Here is a 15,559-nt window from a genome sequence, read left to right on the forward strand (position 1 = left end):
CAGTATTGGTAACTTTCATAGATTCTCATGCGCCCACCCACCTCCCCGGGGAAAGCTCAGCCTACAACAGATATGGTGTCTAACTACACAACGGCTGCGAAAATCTGAGGCTCTGAGGTTCCTTCAGGAAGGTTCTAAGTGGTGAGGCACTTCTGATTGGCTGAGGCCAAAGTTTGGTCTCTTTTACACAAAGAGGATGATATGCTACAAAAGGAAATGAGGCCTAGGCCTTTTTCCATTGTCTTTTGTACCTACAGCTATGGTATTTTTGTTACCGAGACTCCCATTCCGACGACGGGGAATGATACAAAGCATGGGAATCTATGAAAGTTACCAATGCTGGGGAACTAAAGTTACAGGTAAGTAACTTGTTTTCTTTTATGATTTTGTTGCCCCCGATTACATGAGAAGATGAGAGGGAAGGGTCAGGGCTAAAAGTTACGAAGTCTTCATAAAGATAACTTTATTATTTTTTTTATTTTTATTTTAGAGATCAGTGGGTGTCCAAAGTTGGCAGACGTTGTCAAGAATCCTCGGCGCTGGCTTGTTGCTGTGGTGGTTTTTGCTGTCATCATTTCCGCTGCTGTGGTTGGTGCAAGTGAGTTGCTATTAATTTATCAATAAACCTCCGAAGCCTGATGTTCTGATGTCTTGAACTGTAGTATCTCAGTGTCAATGCTGAAGAAGGAATAATGTTTGTTCATTAGATTTTGCTGCTATGTTTTACTGTTAGCCATAGGATATTCTGCTAGTGGGAACCAAGGTCATGGTGTGCATGGATGCAACATTTGTAAAAGGGTTGGAGAGCTGGGCAGAGAAATAAACATGTTTAAAACTATAGTGTATGTATGTGTGAACTGAAATGCAGGAAAATCAATGCATGAAATCAATGGAATGGACGCAGCTCAGCTGTCTAGCACAAGCAACTCACCTACTCCTGGATTTAAGTTTGTCTTCTAATGTTCGTAGTCCCACATTTACTCGTCATCAATACATTCTGTAGCACTTTCACCTCAAGACAAGAAGCAAATCTGTTCCGTCAGTGGTTAATTTGTAAAAAAATAAGTGCTGGGGCTCTCGTCAGGAAGCAGCTTACACCAGTCCATTTTTCCTGTTAGCTTTGGCCTAACACAAAACCAACAAACCCTACAAGTGAATAGGTGATATGGCGCAGTGACCAGAGCTGCCGAGCTCGGAGCTGTGGACCCAGGTTAGAGTCTCTGCCTTGGCTCAACATCCTGTGATTCTGGGCGAATCCCTTAATCTCCCTGTGCCTACGGACAAATTAATGTTTCCTTAACTGGTGCTCAAGCGCCTGTGTTGATGATTAAGTGCCGGTGATGAGCACCAGAAACCACCGGCTCAAATTAAGCACTGTGTTGTGTTCACTTTGCCACAGCACGGTCATTCTCATTCCTGGACATCTAGACCAGTACCTGCTTCAGGTTACAGAAGCAACATGTAAAGCATGCATGTGCATATACAAGGTCCCCTATATTAGGATGTGACCACTGATTGTCAACAATCAATATTGTATTGCATTTGAGAAAGTAATTTCATATATGCACTGTCAGTCTGAGGATGACATTTCAGACAGGCTTCAGTATCAATGTTGTGGAGACCGAGGTTTCGGTCTCTCGGCCACAACAATACTCCTTTGTAGAACATGTCTCTGTAGATTGTATGGTGTATTACAACGTTGGAATGTTGGGAGCTCCATTGAAAACAGTGGAGTGCTCCGGGCTTATAATGGCTGGTATAAGCCTGGAACTCCAACATTCCAATGTTTCTTTGTTCACAGCTCTGGCTGTGAACAAAGGCTTCAGGGAGCCTGAGGGGATTCCAATCCCCTCGCACTCCCTGAAGGCTTTGTTGTATTTGTTAGAACATTCTGCCCTCTAGTGGCAGAATGTTCTAATAGCTTTATAGCCCTACGTAGCTGGGCTATACCGGCTATTAAAATCCTGCTGCCTTGTTAAAGTCCCTCTCCTTCGGCTCGGGCCTTTAACGTTGCAGCGGGCCTTTAATAGCCGTTATAGCCCGCTATGGCGGGCTATAAGGCTATATGAAAACCATAATGAACACTTGAGACCTCACTACAGCAATGTTTAGCTGCAGGAGGCTATCTAGGTAATAGACTGCACTGGATTTCCAATGTGCATCCTTCCTGGAAGCTGGCAACTGTTCTTGAGTAGTCTCTCAGAGTGCTGCATTAAGTTAAAAATTCATATGCAAAAGTTACCCAATGTGCCAGTAGTCAGTTGCTACTCTTGTCTCGAGGTCCATCCATCTACTGCTCCGCAAACTGGGATCAGGGGAGGGAGTAACATCCCACTACAGACCTTTACTTCTGTGATCCAATCATTTTGTCACACTTTTGAGAATGTTGGCAGCTCTTCAAGTCTGACCTCTGCTCCAACAAGGAAACTCAGTGGCTCCTAAAGACTCAATATTGATATTTTTCCTTGCCAGTCTTGGAAAAAGCAGAGTTGAATTTTCTGCTTTACGGGTGGCACGCATCACTGGAAATTCAAAGTCTTGTCTTTTGGTTTGAAATGGGCTCCAAATGTGTTCTTTATTTGAATGGTGGTGGTGTTCTATATTATATTCTCCATTTGTATTATTTTGGCTGACCCAGGCCACTGTTTACCAAAAAGTGTTAATAAAATCTGCAGCCAATGGCAGAAATGCTTCACATTCTGGGCCTACAAATAATGTTCAACATACCTACCCTAACACCAGTACAATGAGTCTAATTCTTGCTATGGCTCTGGACACAAGTGAGTGATATCTGTGGAGTGTCAACTGTTTCAAGCAAGTTCTCACTAAGCAGCCAGACGTGTCATCCGTTCTCACCCTCCATGGACTCTTGCATTTTCCTGGAGAAATGAGCTTTTTAGGGCTCGGACTCCTCCCCACTGTAAAGTGGGAGGAGTTTCGAGAACTAATGTTAAAGAAGAAAAAAAAGTATCTCCTAGGGCTTTTGCCGAGACAAATTCCACACATTCCTTTGCGTGTTCTGTCATCTGGCCAGTGATTCGTGTTCGTTGTGCTGTCGTTTTAATAGGCTTGAAGTGATAGGGTAAATGTAGTTTTGTTCCGCCATTTTGGGCATATTTCGTTCGTGCTCGCGCAAAGAAGTACATTAATTATAATTAGGAGCTGTCAGGGTGCCTCCGTAAGTGAATGCAGATGGCCGGGCGCGTTCACCATTCAGCAGCGCTCAGCGCGCAGCTGCTGCATGCCAGGCCGGGAAAGGGCTTCATCAGCCTCACTCATCACCATACTTCAGACCAGAATACAAATAAATATATATGCTCACTCGTGCAGCGTGGCCAGTGCCTAGTCTGCAGGCTTCAAGCGTAAGACTGCTTTCATAGTCTCAATATTGTTCCTGTTCTAATAAATTTGACCGCGCCTCTTTCAAGTCCATGCTACATTACATTCCACGGACTACATTGATTGGTCCGTTACAGCAGATTATTATATTACGTGTATCCCATTTTGGTCCAAAAAGCTTGAATACGGTGGAAATTCGTGGCCAAACGTCCATTTGGTTGTGGAGTTTTTATCCCACGCTTTCATATTTCTAGCCTGTCCGAGTTTGTTGTGAGTCATGCTTTTGATTTCGGCAGTCCATCGTGAGCAGAGTTTGTTCGGATCTGTGAGTCATAGATTGAGCGCAAGCACCTTCTGAAAGCTTGCGAAAAGCGTCGGGCCAGCTTCCAATTCACAGCTCGGCAGGAATATTAATGTGTCCACGCTCTTAAAAGTAATGGTGTGAATGAGGCACTTATGTGCTGTCTATTTAATGCTGAATCAATGCCACATTCCCTATGATTTTATTTATTTTAGAAATTCAATCAAATCCCGGGTGGCTCGGAAAGTGCTCAAGATGATTGAAAAAAATGCTCTTTAACGTGCTATGACCAATTGGGAAGGTGGGCAGGTGTGGATGTAATTTAAGTCATAATGTGATTGGTGTGAAGGTACGGTACTTAGGTGTGATGTGATCCACACAGCGATTGGCTGCAACAAGGGGCATGCTTGGCGGTACCTTAAGGAGCCATCCGGTGAATGATGTCAAAATATGTCTCAAAGCGCAAGCTGACATCATCAGACAAAGCAGCATTCTAGAATGATTATTGTTGGTGATTGTTAGTGATGCAGGACTGACTGAGGAAGGAGAACTGTTTGTTTGTCTACACCAGGTCACCATTTTAACTGCTGTAATTGATTGGAATATGAAGGCGGACTTTTATTTTCTCCAAAACTGCTCTAATTGGGTGGAACCAGATAGATCGATTACTCGTATGAGATTTTAGGTGACAAAGTATGTGGTGATGTCATTGACCTGTTGGTACATGGTCACAGAATCAATGATAAACCTAAGGGTATTGGTTTTTTTTTGGTTTCGTAATTGAGGCCAAGACCGAACTTTGCAAAAAACACAGGCTGTGAACACATTGTGTGTGTTTTAATGTTGCACTTCGTTGTAAATCCTTGACATACCTTTTTTTGCACTTTGGCTGCAGCTTGTATAAAGAGACTCGCCATCCTAAGTGTGCAATTCATTCCTTTCTTAGTTCGTCTCACCTCCTCCCTTCTTTTCTACTCTCCCCCCGCCCCTCCTATTTTCTTGCCATCGCTGGTTGCACTCTCTCCTCTCCGCTACTAGTAATACCCGATGCAGAGTGGCGGCGCAGAGTGGCGGTGCGGAGGTGCAGAGTGCAGAGTGGCGGCGCAGAGTGGCGGCGCAGAGTGGCGGTGCAGAGTGCAGAGTGGCGGTGCAGAGTGGCGGTGCAGAGTGCAGAGTGGCGGTGCAGAGTGGCGGTGCAGAGTGCAGAGTGGCGGTGCAGAGTGCAGAGTGGCGGTGCAGAGTGGCGGTGCAGAGTGCAGAGTGGCGGTGCAGAGTGGCGGTGCAGAGTGGCGGTGCAGAGTGGTGGTGCAGAGTGGCGGTGCAGTGGCAGTAGAGGTGCAGAGTGGCGGTGCAGAGTGGTGGTGCAGAGTGGTGCAGAGTGCAGAGTGGCAGTGCGGCGGTGCAGAGTGCAGAGTGGTGGTGCAGAGTGGCGGTGCAGAGTGCAGAGTGGCGGTGCAGAGTGGCGGTGCAGAGTGGCGGTGCAGAGTGGCGGCGCAGAGTGGCGGCGCAGAGTGGCGGCGCAGAATGGCGGCGCAGAGTGCAGAGTGGCGGTGCAGAGTGGCGGTGCAGAGTGGCGGTGCGGAGGTGCAGAGTGCAGAGTGGCGGTGCAGAGTGGCGGCGCAGAATGGCGGCGCAGAGTGCAGAGTGGCGGTGCAGAGTGGCGGTGCAGAGTGGCGGTGCAGAGTGGCGGTGCAGAGTGGCGGTGCGGCGGTGCAGAGTGGCGGTGCAGAGTGGTGGTGCAGAGTGGTGCAGAGTGCAGGTGAGTGCAGAGTGGCGGTGAGTGCAGAGTGGCGGTGAGTGCAGAGTGGCGGTGAGTGCAGAGTGGCGGTGAGTGCAGAGTGACGGTGAGTGCAGAGTGACGGTGAGTGCAGAGTGACGGTGAGTGCAGAGTGACAGTGAGTGCAGAGTGACAGTGAGTGCAGAGTGACAGTGAGTGCAGAGTGACAGTGAGTGCAGAGTGACTGCAGAGACAGTGTGTCAGGGTGCACATTGTGTGAGTGTGCAGAATGAGTGTGCAGGGTAAACAGTGTGTGACTATGCAGGGTGACATTGGGAGTGTGCGGGTGAGCAGTGTGTGAATGTTACGGGGCAGTGTGTGAGTGTGCAGAAAACACCACACACACATAACGCACACACAAACCACACACCTCAGTCTCTCAACACCACACACTTGTCACCACTCAACACAACACAGTCACCACCACACTCACTCCCCAGGCTCACCCCCACAGACTCACCAGCACACACTCACCAGCACACAGAAAACAACACACACAACAACACACCCCCAGCCGTCAATGAATGCTTTCACCATGCACAAACACCAACAACCATCATCCATCTGTGCACGCTTTTACCAAGCACACACCCACCAGCCGTCAGTGCACCCTTCCACCAGGCACACACACCTCCAGCCGGCAGTGCACTTTTCCACCAAGCAATCGCAGTATGGTACACTTTACTTTTAAACATATTCATATAAAGCACAGCATGCCACCATTGGTAAAATTACAATTCAACCAACATACTTCCACTACACACCACATGCACACACTCCATAACACATGGCAAAAAGACATTGGCATTTACAATGCCATTAGCTCAAACTCAAATAAATCCGAGCCCGATTGCATTTCTAATGCTTGTTTAGAAATGGAGGCGTCCTTGATCATCAGTCTGCTTTAGCTTCTTCTCCATTGCAGGTGTTGAAATGCCAGGGGGCCTCAGCAGAGTTTAGTTTGTCATGGGCTAAATTTGAGTTAGGAGTTAAAGACTTAAATTCAGTGCATAATAAAGCCAATAGTTATGTCAAGGATAAGTATGAAAAAGCTAAAACCTTGTGTGTAGGTCTAGATTTAGTGAAAGTACAGTTGTCCTTGCAGGTAAAAAAAAAACATCGAAGAAATGTCAGATAATTAGTGGAGTGGAGTTTACACCGCCTTGTGAAAATCAGCAATGTCCATGACAATTCTGCTAATAATGAGGTAAAAGAGTTACTTGATTCCACCACTAATTTGGGTTGGTCTTTTAAAAGCACCTCTGCTCCTTGTTTTACAGGATATCCTCGTACTGCTGCTGCTTCAGCGAATGCTACTGACCTCGACGGCCGGTCTTCCAATGAGACGGTCGATGCTGCAAGTGGGGGGGAGCTTCATGGATCGACAGGTAAGGAGCCTCCATCAAGTGACATTGATCTTTGCAAAGACGCAGTTACAAAGGAAAGCAATGCTAAAGGGTCAATGGTTGAAGTTAGCACATTTAGGGAAAAAAGGTGTGTCAAAAACAACCATTGGCACATTCAATATGTCTAGGCTTTTCATATCTGTAAGCACTTAACATACTGAGATGCACATATATAATACATCATTAGATATTACTAAAACCGTCTGTGTCACACAATGTGAGATTAATTCACTATAGCTCATTTGCAAAACAGTAAAGTTAAAACCAGAAGTTTGGTCACTGCAATGTTGAACTTGTGTTACTAAACTAAAATGGGTTAAATAAAAGATCATGGCCAGTGTTGTGTGGTTATGAGGAGGAGCATTCCTTAATGTTCATTCTTATTGAATAAATCAAACAGGATTTTTATATTAGTTAGCAAGTCCTTTAAACTCTGATAATGATGCGGTGTTACCTTCAGAAGTGGTTACGAATTAAAGGGACCCTGTACTACATGGCAGCTCCTAAGGGTTTGGCCCTACAGAGTAGCCGAAGACCTCTGAATTTGGATGCCGTGATTAAACTGTGGATCTCATTTAATGTTTTGTGTTTATTTTCAAGTTCATTTGCTCAGGCTTTTCACCCCTGATGCTTTGCTACCAAACCTCTTGGCTCCACTTCTAGCACCCACAAGCAGAAAAGAAATACATAGCTGAAATAAATATCTGACTAATCACATAATGTGCATGGCTGACGCCTCTAGGAATCTTTTGTTGTTCTCAGATCAAGTGCATTGAGCAGCTATATATGCATGATCTTCTTAAAGAATCAGAAATAGCATCCTGCAATTGTGGAAAAGTGCCTCTCCCACAATACAGTAGAATATGAGCCGAAGGTGCATAGGGAAGCAGCTTCGGCCACACACCTTCCAAGAGAACCCCCTTGTCTGTCTCCAAGTCTCAGGAAGGAACATATAGGCAGGGGTGAACCATTCACAGCAGCTGTGATATAAAAAAATTGCTGCCCTCTCACCTACAAGGCAATGAACAGGGGCGGTCCCTGTGGTAGAGTGCCACCGCATTGCCCCCTCCTCTATTTATTGTTGCCTCCCTTGATCCCCAGTGTTAAATATTTATGTATACAATATTTTTTTCAGCCGCCCCTGAGCTTTTTTTCTTTTCTTTCAGCTGTGGGCTGGATACCTGCTTGATGACTAGTGAGGGTGTGAGGGCGTGGTTTAACAAGCATTTACAATGCAATGGTTTTGCCTTTGTTAAAGTTAGAGCTATTGGCATTGCACTTGACATTATTTTTATTTATGTTTTTTTAACATAAATAAATGGCATTGTCATTTACAATGCCACTAGCTTTATCTCTCGCAAATGACACACACAGAGCCCCCCCACACACACCCACACAGAGCCCCCCACACACACAGCCACACAGAGCCCCCCACACACACACAAAGCCCCCCACACACACAGCCACACAAAGCTCCCCACACACACAGCCACACAGAGCCCCCCCCACACACACAAAGCCCCCCACACACACAGCCACACAAAGCCCCCCACACACACAGCCACACAAAGCTCCCCACACACACAGCCACACAAAGCCCTCCACACACCCACACAGAGCCTTCCACACACACCCACACAGCACAAGCAGGCAACAGGGGCACACGGAGGCACAAGCAGGCAGCAGGGGCACACGGAGGCACAAGCAGGCAACAGGGGCACACGGAGGCACAAGCAGGCGACAGGGGCACGAAAACTGAGGCACAAGCAGGCGACAGGGGCACGAAAACGGAGGCACAAGCAGGCAACAGGGGCACACGGAGGCACAAGCAGGCAACAGGGGCACACGGAGGCACAAGCAGGCAACAGGGCACGAAAACAAGCACAAGCAGGCAAAAGGGTCACAAGCAGGAATTGTAATTTAGACGGGGCTGAAGTGGAGAACGGTCAGTAGGGAAGTAGTGCGGCTGGTGCAGTGGTACCAGGCCGAAAGGTGAGAGGGGCTGTCTGCACCCCAGTTTGGACAGTTTCCACTACCTAACAGGGATCGGTGGGAGGGAGGCGTACTTCTTGCTTGCTTTAGGGCTGTTACTTCGGGGACGCAGTGCACGCTCTTGCCTGCTGCCGCCGGGACACGACAACAGGCAGGGAGAGGACAGGCTGGGAGAGGGCAGAAAGGGGACAGGCTGGGAGAGGGCAGGCTGGGAGAGGGCAGGGAGGGGACAGGCTGTGAGAGGGCAGGTTGGGAGAGGGCAGGCTGGAAGTGGACAAGCTGGGAGAGGACAGGCTGGGAAAGGTCATGGAGGGGACAGGCTGGGAAAGGGCAGGCTGGAAGTGGACAGGCTGGAAGAGGACAGGCTGGGAAAGGGCAGGGAGGGGACAGGCTGGGAGATGGCAGGCTGGGAGAGGGCAGGCCGGGAGAGGGCAGGCCGGGAGAGGGCAGGCCGGGAGAGGGCAGGCCGGGAGTGGGCAGGCCGGGAGTGGGCAGGCTGGGAGTGGGCAGGCTGGGAGTGGGCAGGCTGGGAGTGGGCAGGCTGGGAGTGGGCAGGCTGGGAGTGGGCAGGCTGGGAGTGGGCAGGCTGGGAGAGGACAGGCTGGGAGAGGACAGGCTGGGAGAGGACAGGCTGGGAGAGGACAGGCTGGGAGAGGGCAGGCTGGGAAAGGGCAGGCTGGGAGAGGGCAGGCTGGGTGAGGGCAGGCTGGGTGACGACAGGCTGGGAGAGGACAGGCTGGGAAGCAGAGAGGGTCTTAACTGAGAGTCTGCCAGCGCGGAGCTCTCCGGGGCGCAGAGCAGCAGCAGGGCCCAGCAGAGCAGGGCGGGGGGCGGCAGGGGCTCGCAGAGGTGTCTCCTGGGGCAGCCGCCCAGGTCCACCATGGTTTGGCTCCGAGCCCCAAGCTCACATGGTGCCAGCCCTCCTCCGGGGTAGGCGCTTCACACCTTTGTGACACTTCACACCCCTTCACTGGCCTCTTTTTAACAGAAGGCGATGGTTGTCAAGCTACGCTCCTTGCTAATAAACTAGCGGGTCAAAAAGGGACATTTGCACCTAAAGTATCGGAGAAACCGATACTGGAAACACACACAAGGGGTGAAGTAATGTGCTTAATTAATTGTATTCAACGCACTCCAATTTAACATATATGAGATATGATCACATTTACAGGAGCACATTATGCATTTTACGGACCTCCATTTGAAAACATGGACACATAAAACGTAGACACAACCATGCATACTAAGGCCGAGGGAGACAGCCTGGCATCTGATATATTGGGTATCACCCGTTCTTGTCCTTGTGTCTCGTCCATGCAACGAAAGTACTGACATTCTCCGATGGGTGTGCGCTTACCTATGAGCAGGGCATATAGGATCTGAATGAGGGGCTCGTGTTTCAGCCCCCTAAAGGCAATGCTGGGGATCCGCTCCAGAATCCCCTCGTAGAAGATGCGCCGTGCCACCTCCTGGTCCGAGGGCTGAAATTCCCGAATGTAAACCCGGTCCTTGGTCCTGGCATCCTCCTCTTCAGCGGCGACAAAGGTCGAGGAGACCGGGGCAGCTGCTGGCATCAAGGGCCACATCTGGGAGGAGGACACGATCTGGGCATCTTTCTGTGTGCTCCCCGGTATGGAATTGTGATCTTCAGCCACTATTTTAGTCTCGCAAACCATTTTGGAAGACGAATAATTCATGCAAGTAGCCTTGGGCCGCGACAGGGTGCGAGGAATGCTACAGAGGTGCACTGCTGTGCCGGACCTGATGGGATTGTACGTGGAGGCTGTCAGGCAGAGGAGCTCCTCCGCATCTTGGGGATGTATTTATATTGCGCCAGAGCCGGTGCGGGTCTCGTCCTGGTGGGAGGGAAGGCGATCTAGGGCCAGGGGCTCGCCACATTGGCTGTCAAATTCCGTCATGTGACAAGAAACGCCTGCCCCCCTTTCTTCTCTCCTTCACTTCAGTGCAAATTACTACATCTTTTTCTGCTCTTTCACTTTGACCATGTATGTAATGCGGAACGGGGCCAGAGACACGGAGAGCGAGGCAGCGGTTTTATTGCCAGTTTGTGAACGGTGCTAATGAAAGGGCTTGAAGGCAGTACTGCGATTGATTAGCAAAAACAACATGATGGCCTGCACTGCAAATCACGAGTCTCACGTCTCAGGAGACCCGCCCAACTGCTTAGCTCGTGAGCGCGTAGAAAGAAATGGTTACTGCATGTACGGAATCAGTACCTGTGGTGACAAACTGACCCCAGGGAAGATCTGTGCTAGGCGGCGGCTGGGGCTGGAGGACTCCCGCTCCTCCCTCGAGACTGGCCAGAACTCCGGGGCTCCCCCTTCACTTGGGAGCCCAGGGAAGGACACGGCAGGCGGCTTCTTCTCCTTGCGCTGGAGCTCTTCTTCTCCGGCACTTCCGCTTGTCCCGCCCCCGGCCTGCCTGACTTCCGGGTCGCGGCCAATCGCACCGCGGCCCTGGGGTCGGGAGGCCGGACAGCGCCTCCAAATCTCCCACCGGGCCGGCGGCGGTGTAAACACGGGGCAATGCCGGGTGGGCACCGGCTTCAATTAAAATATAAAGCGAGGTGGCACTCGCTCAAAGGCGGCAATGTCCCTGGCAGGGTGGGCACCTGCCAGGGGGCTCAAAAAAATCGGCAAGAGACGGGGCAACTGTATTGAGGGCGGGTGCCGTCAATGCCGGAACAGACTCGGGGGCGTTCCCGAGAACTGGCTTTCGGCTGACGTCGCCAAAAGCCAAAAATTCTCGGGAACGCCCCCGAATCTGGTCCTGCATTGACGGACAAACGTGTCTTCCAATGGCTAGCCTCCATTCATGGAGCTAGCCAATGAAAGACGGGGGCGAATTCCTAGCCCCCATACTATACTCATTAGGTTTTTCCTAGCACATGTGTACTTTGTACGCATTGGCTAGGCAAAACCTAAAAATGTTTGCCTTCCACATCAGGGCAGCTCATTAACTTCAAAGTGCGCACGTTGGGTTGAACGGCTGCTTTTTAGCGACCAGCCCGACATGCGCACTAAATGCGTCTCCTCATCTGCTCAGTTAGTGAGCAGTGTCTGGATTGGTCCAGGACATAGTGTTAAGCCTCTGCACCCGTGGTTGGAAACAGACGCGGGTGCCACCGTTACAGGAATGTTTTTTTTATCTGCAGAAATAGAGATTATATGGAAGGTATGGCTGTTCTACCTGCTGCTCTGCCAGTGTGACGGTGGTGGTGGAATGTTGGTGTGTGATGGTGCGGTGGAATGTTGGATAAGTGAGGGAGTCGGTTGGAGGATGGCCTGAGCTGCAGGAAGCCTCTCCTGGTGGGGCTCTTGATGATAACATCTATCTTAACAAACCAACCTATCTAATCTACATGGACCAGGCGTCATTCATTTACGACAATGGCACTACAAGTTTAAACAACCATGGTTGCAGTGCTGAAATAATGTAAAGAGTGAAATGATTTAGATGATGGCTCGAGGTAGAATTAATGGCTAGTAAGCTGCATACCTCAAGACCTAGACACATGAGAACCTCTGCCTACCGGTGTTCGTGTCTTTACATATTGTCAAGGCAGCTCTGGCATCTCTCTCAGCAGGAGGTGAGGTCCACCAAAGCGCGCCGTGGGAAGCCGAGGCTTGGCAGCGCGCCTCCCATCCTGCTCTTCATGCCTTTATCCGAAGGGACTTAGCATCTTTGCCGTTCCTCTAAAGGCTGTACACCATTTTTGTTTTTAACTGCGCTTTGCTGATATGTGTCATTAATAACTCTGAACGTGTTTGTGTGATTACTGTGTCTTTTGTCATGAAGGGTCTTCCTTGGAGGACGGATTTCTGATCAGGGCAATAATTACCCCATGTGATGGCTGTCTGAGGGGGGGGGGCACAGATGGGGCTATCTACTGCAGGCAATTCTTTGATTATTGTTTTACAACGTTGTAAAATAACAAAACCAAATGATGGCTTTGTTGTGGATTCAGTAACAACACAATTTCGTTAAAACAAAATTCACAAAAGCTTGATAGGGTATGGTTTCTGGGCCTACTAAAAGTTGTATATCTATATAAATGCAAAACTTATACCTGCAGAAGCTCTTTTGCATTTTTTATTTTGCCAAACTTTCTTTGAGTTTTTATAGGGCACGGAATTATACAAACTGTGCACTTAAAAAGAGGTCATCAAACATTACATCAGTAGCCTAATGATTTTAAACTAATGCTAAATAATCGTGACTTTAGTTCTGGTGAAATTCGATGGTGTCAGTGGATTGGTATTACAAGAATCCACTACAGTGCCCAACATGTCCCCCCCACCCCCCCCAAAAAAGAACCGAGCAAAGGATAAACCCCCCAAACAATAATCCATGAGTGAGTGTGCCCACTATGAATACAGAGCGTGTGTTGTGCTGATGGGGGAGTGTCAGTGAAGTGTTAGCCCCTGGGGTGGGGGCTTTAGGCCACCTGGGAGGATCAGAATTGACAGAGGTGGGCCCCTTGCTCGCTATGCCACTGGATTCAAGCGAGCCTGGCTGATTAGGGGTGCTACCCCGAAACTGGTCCCAAGATGCTTGTTTCCAGTCCAGAGAGGACCCAACTTCGCAGTTCGGGCTGGACTGTTTCCATGAGGAAGAGGGTCAATGCTGATTTGCATATGGCGGAATCCATACTGAGGCGGCATGGTGAGCAAAAGAATGATGGATTTAACCCGGATCTCTTCACTGGGGGAGAATGTTTATTTCATTCAGCATTCTGTCCATCATTTGTTGCAACAGTACTGTACTCCAGGCATCAATCAATCCCGCTGAGTGTTTAAGCTCTTTCATGAAACTCCCTGTGTCTTCACGCAGGGGCGGTGTCTCCATTGGGGCTTGGGGGCATAGCCCCCAGCCCGCCCGCAGCCGCCCGCAGCTCCATTTCTGAACTTAAGTAAACTGAATTAATCAGTTCAGTTTACTTAAGTTCAAAGATGCCAAGGTGGGAGAACTGACATTCCAATCATGTCAGTCAGCATGACATCACATCGCCCACGCCCTTCAGAGTCTGAAGGGGGTGGGCGGGGTGGCGTCATGTTGACTGACATGATGATGTCACCAGGGCAAGCAACACAAGTGCGCATGAGTGGGGACGGAGGGTGAATTTTTTACTCATGCCCACTCATGCGCACTTGCGTTTGCACTTTTTTGCGCACGCCCATTAGGAGCCCTTCGGGCTCCTAATGGGCGTGCTGCGGGCGAAGAGAAACCTGTGCCCCAAGCCAAGGATTGGCTGCGAGGGGCTGAAAGTCCCCATTTGTGACGTGAGGCGCCAAGGGGTCGGGGAGCAGAGGTGGCGTGGACCCGGACCGGCGGTGACTGAGGTAAGTTTTGTTTCTTTATATTTAATATTTAAACCCCCCCGTGCGACATCATCTGTAATGGGTTATTGTCACATGGTATGACGTTTAATGCATTATGTGTCCGATGTGACGCAAGGCTGATGGGGGGATGAAGTTAATTCCCCTATGTGTAGAAACCTATTTGGAATCAGGGGGTAGATGTGACTAACAATATTGCATTGTGCAAATGATATTTACAGGGCATCGATCCTTATGAAAATAGACAAAGGTACCTGCCATGCTGTTATGACGATTTTGCTAAAAATAAAGTGAATGCCCATATGATAAAAAAGCCAGTTTAAAGCACAGTGGTGTGCGCTTACACCCATATTTCGTCCCGCAAATAATTATTACTGGGCATCAATCCTTGTGAAAATAGATTAAGATCTCATGGGGAGTTAGCTAAAAATAAATTGAATGCCCTTATGATGAATAAGCATGTTTAAAGTGCAGTAGTATGTCCTTGCACCCAAATTCCCCCCTGTGTGGAACTTTGAGGCACAAGGGAATGATGAGCATAGTTAAACGAGAGAAAATAGCTTAGAATCGCATAAAATTAAGAGTAGTGGCAAAGTCATGTTAATTCCAGGTAATTGTTTACATTAATATGAATACCCCAAGAACTATAACTTTTAGGTGGAAGCTCTATGCCTGGCATTATAGTTGCATGGTTTCTCATTCAGGGGCCTAAGTGGCGCTGAAGGATCTCGGCACAGAGGTACATTGCTATGAGAGCTTCCGGAAGATATACCATACATGTTTCCCTCATCTGGAATTAAGTTGGTACCACGGGGTGTCATGATTGAGCCCAGTCTTGTTAGTGTGAAGTGTATACACCCACCTTTGCTCCCTCTCCCTCAAGAGGAGTCTTGAAGTGACCTCCGTCTGTTTTGATATTTTCTCAAACACTGTCCAGTACATGTCACTATGATTTTTTCAAGGCAATGAGTGGCGAGTTTAGGAGAGGCGCTCTTGCATCAAATGGTGCTTCTATGTTTACCTATCCTGACCTTCATTTTTCTTGATGTCATCCCTATGTAGCGCAGTCCGCACGGGCATGCTGTCATATATACCACACTGTCACTTTTGTAATTGGTGTGTGGCTGTTTGTTCGGTGCTCCCATGGTGTAAATAATCCAAGGGCTAGGTTTTTTTGGGTGTTTGGTTAGGGAGCATACAGAGCAGTTTTCACTGGGGTAATGGCCGGATACCGGTGGTATTAAGTCTCTCACTGTTTTGTTTCCAGGTTTTTGTATGGACAGTACGACAACTTTACGCCTCACTACTTTTAAAAGTCACCAGCCACAACTGCATCACGGTATGGGTGTATGCTATCCAATCCAATCCAATCCAATCCAAAAAT

At 48.9% G+C, this 15,559-nt stretch overlaps 1 protein-coding gene across 1 annotated transcript in view; it reads left to right on the plus strand.

The window, feature by feature from the left end:
- Nucleotides 1-490: 490 nt before the first annotated feature.
- Nucleotides 491-15,559, plus strand: part of LOC147665084 (killer cell lectin-like receptor subfamily B member 1B allele A) — a gene marked incomplete at its 5' end in the record, with an annotated part of 55,692 nt that continues 40,623 nt past the window's right edge. Inside the window, 2 exons of the mRNA XM_086949771.1 lie at nucleotides 491-598; nucleotides 6,698-6,805. Coding sequence (XP_086805897.1) covers nucleotides 491-598; nucleotides 6,698-6,805 — 216 coding nt within the window. The remainder of the gene's footprint in view (nucleotides 599-6,697; nucleotides 6,806-15,559) is intronic.

The sequence above is a fragment of the Lissotriton vulgaris genome, unplaced genomic scaffold (assembly GCF_964263255.1).
Source record: "Lissotriton vulgaris unplaced genomic scaffold, aLisVul1.2 SCAFFOLD_645, whole genome shotgun sequence".
Taxonomy (NCBI): domain Eukaryota; kingdom Metazoa; phylum Chordata; class Amphibia; order Caudata; family Salamandridae; genus Lissotriton; species Lissotriton vulgaris.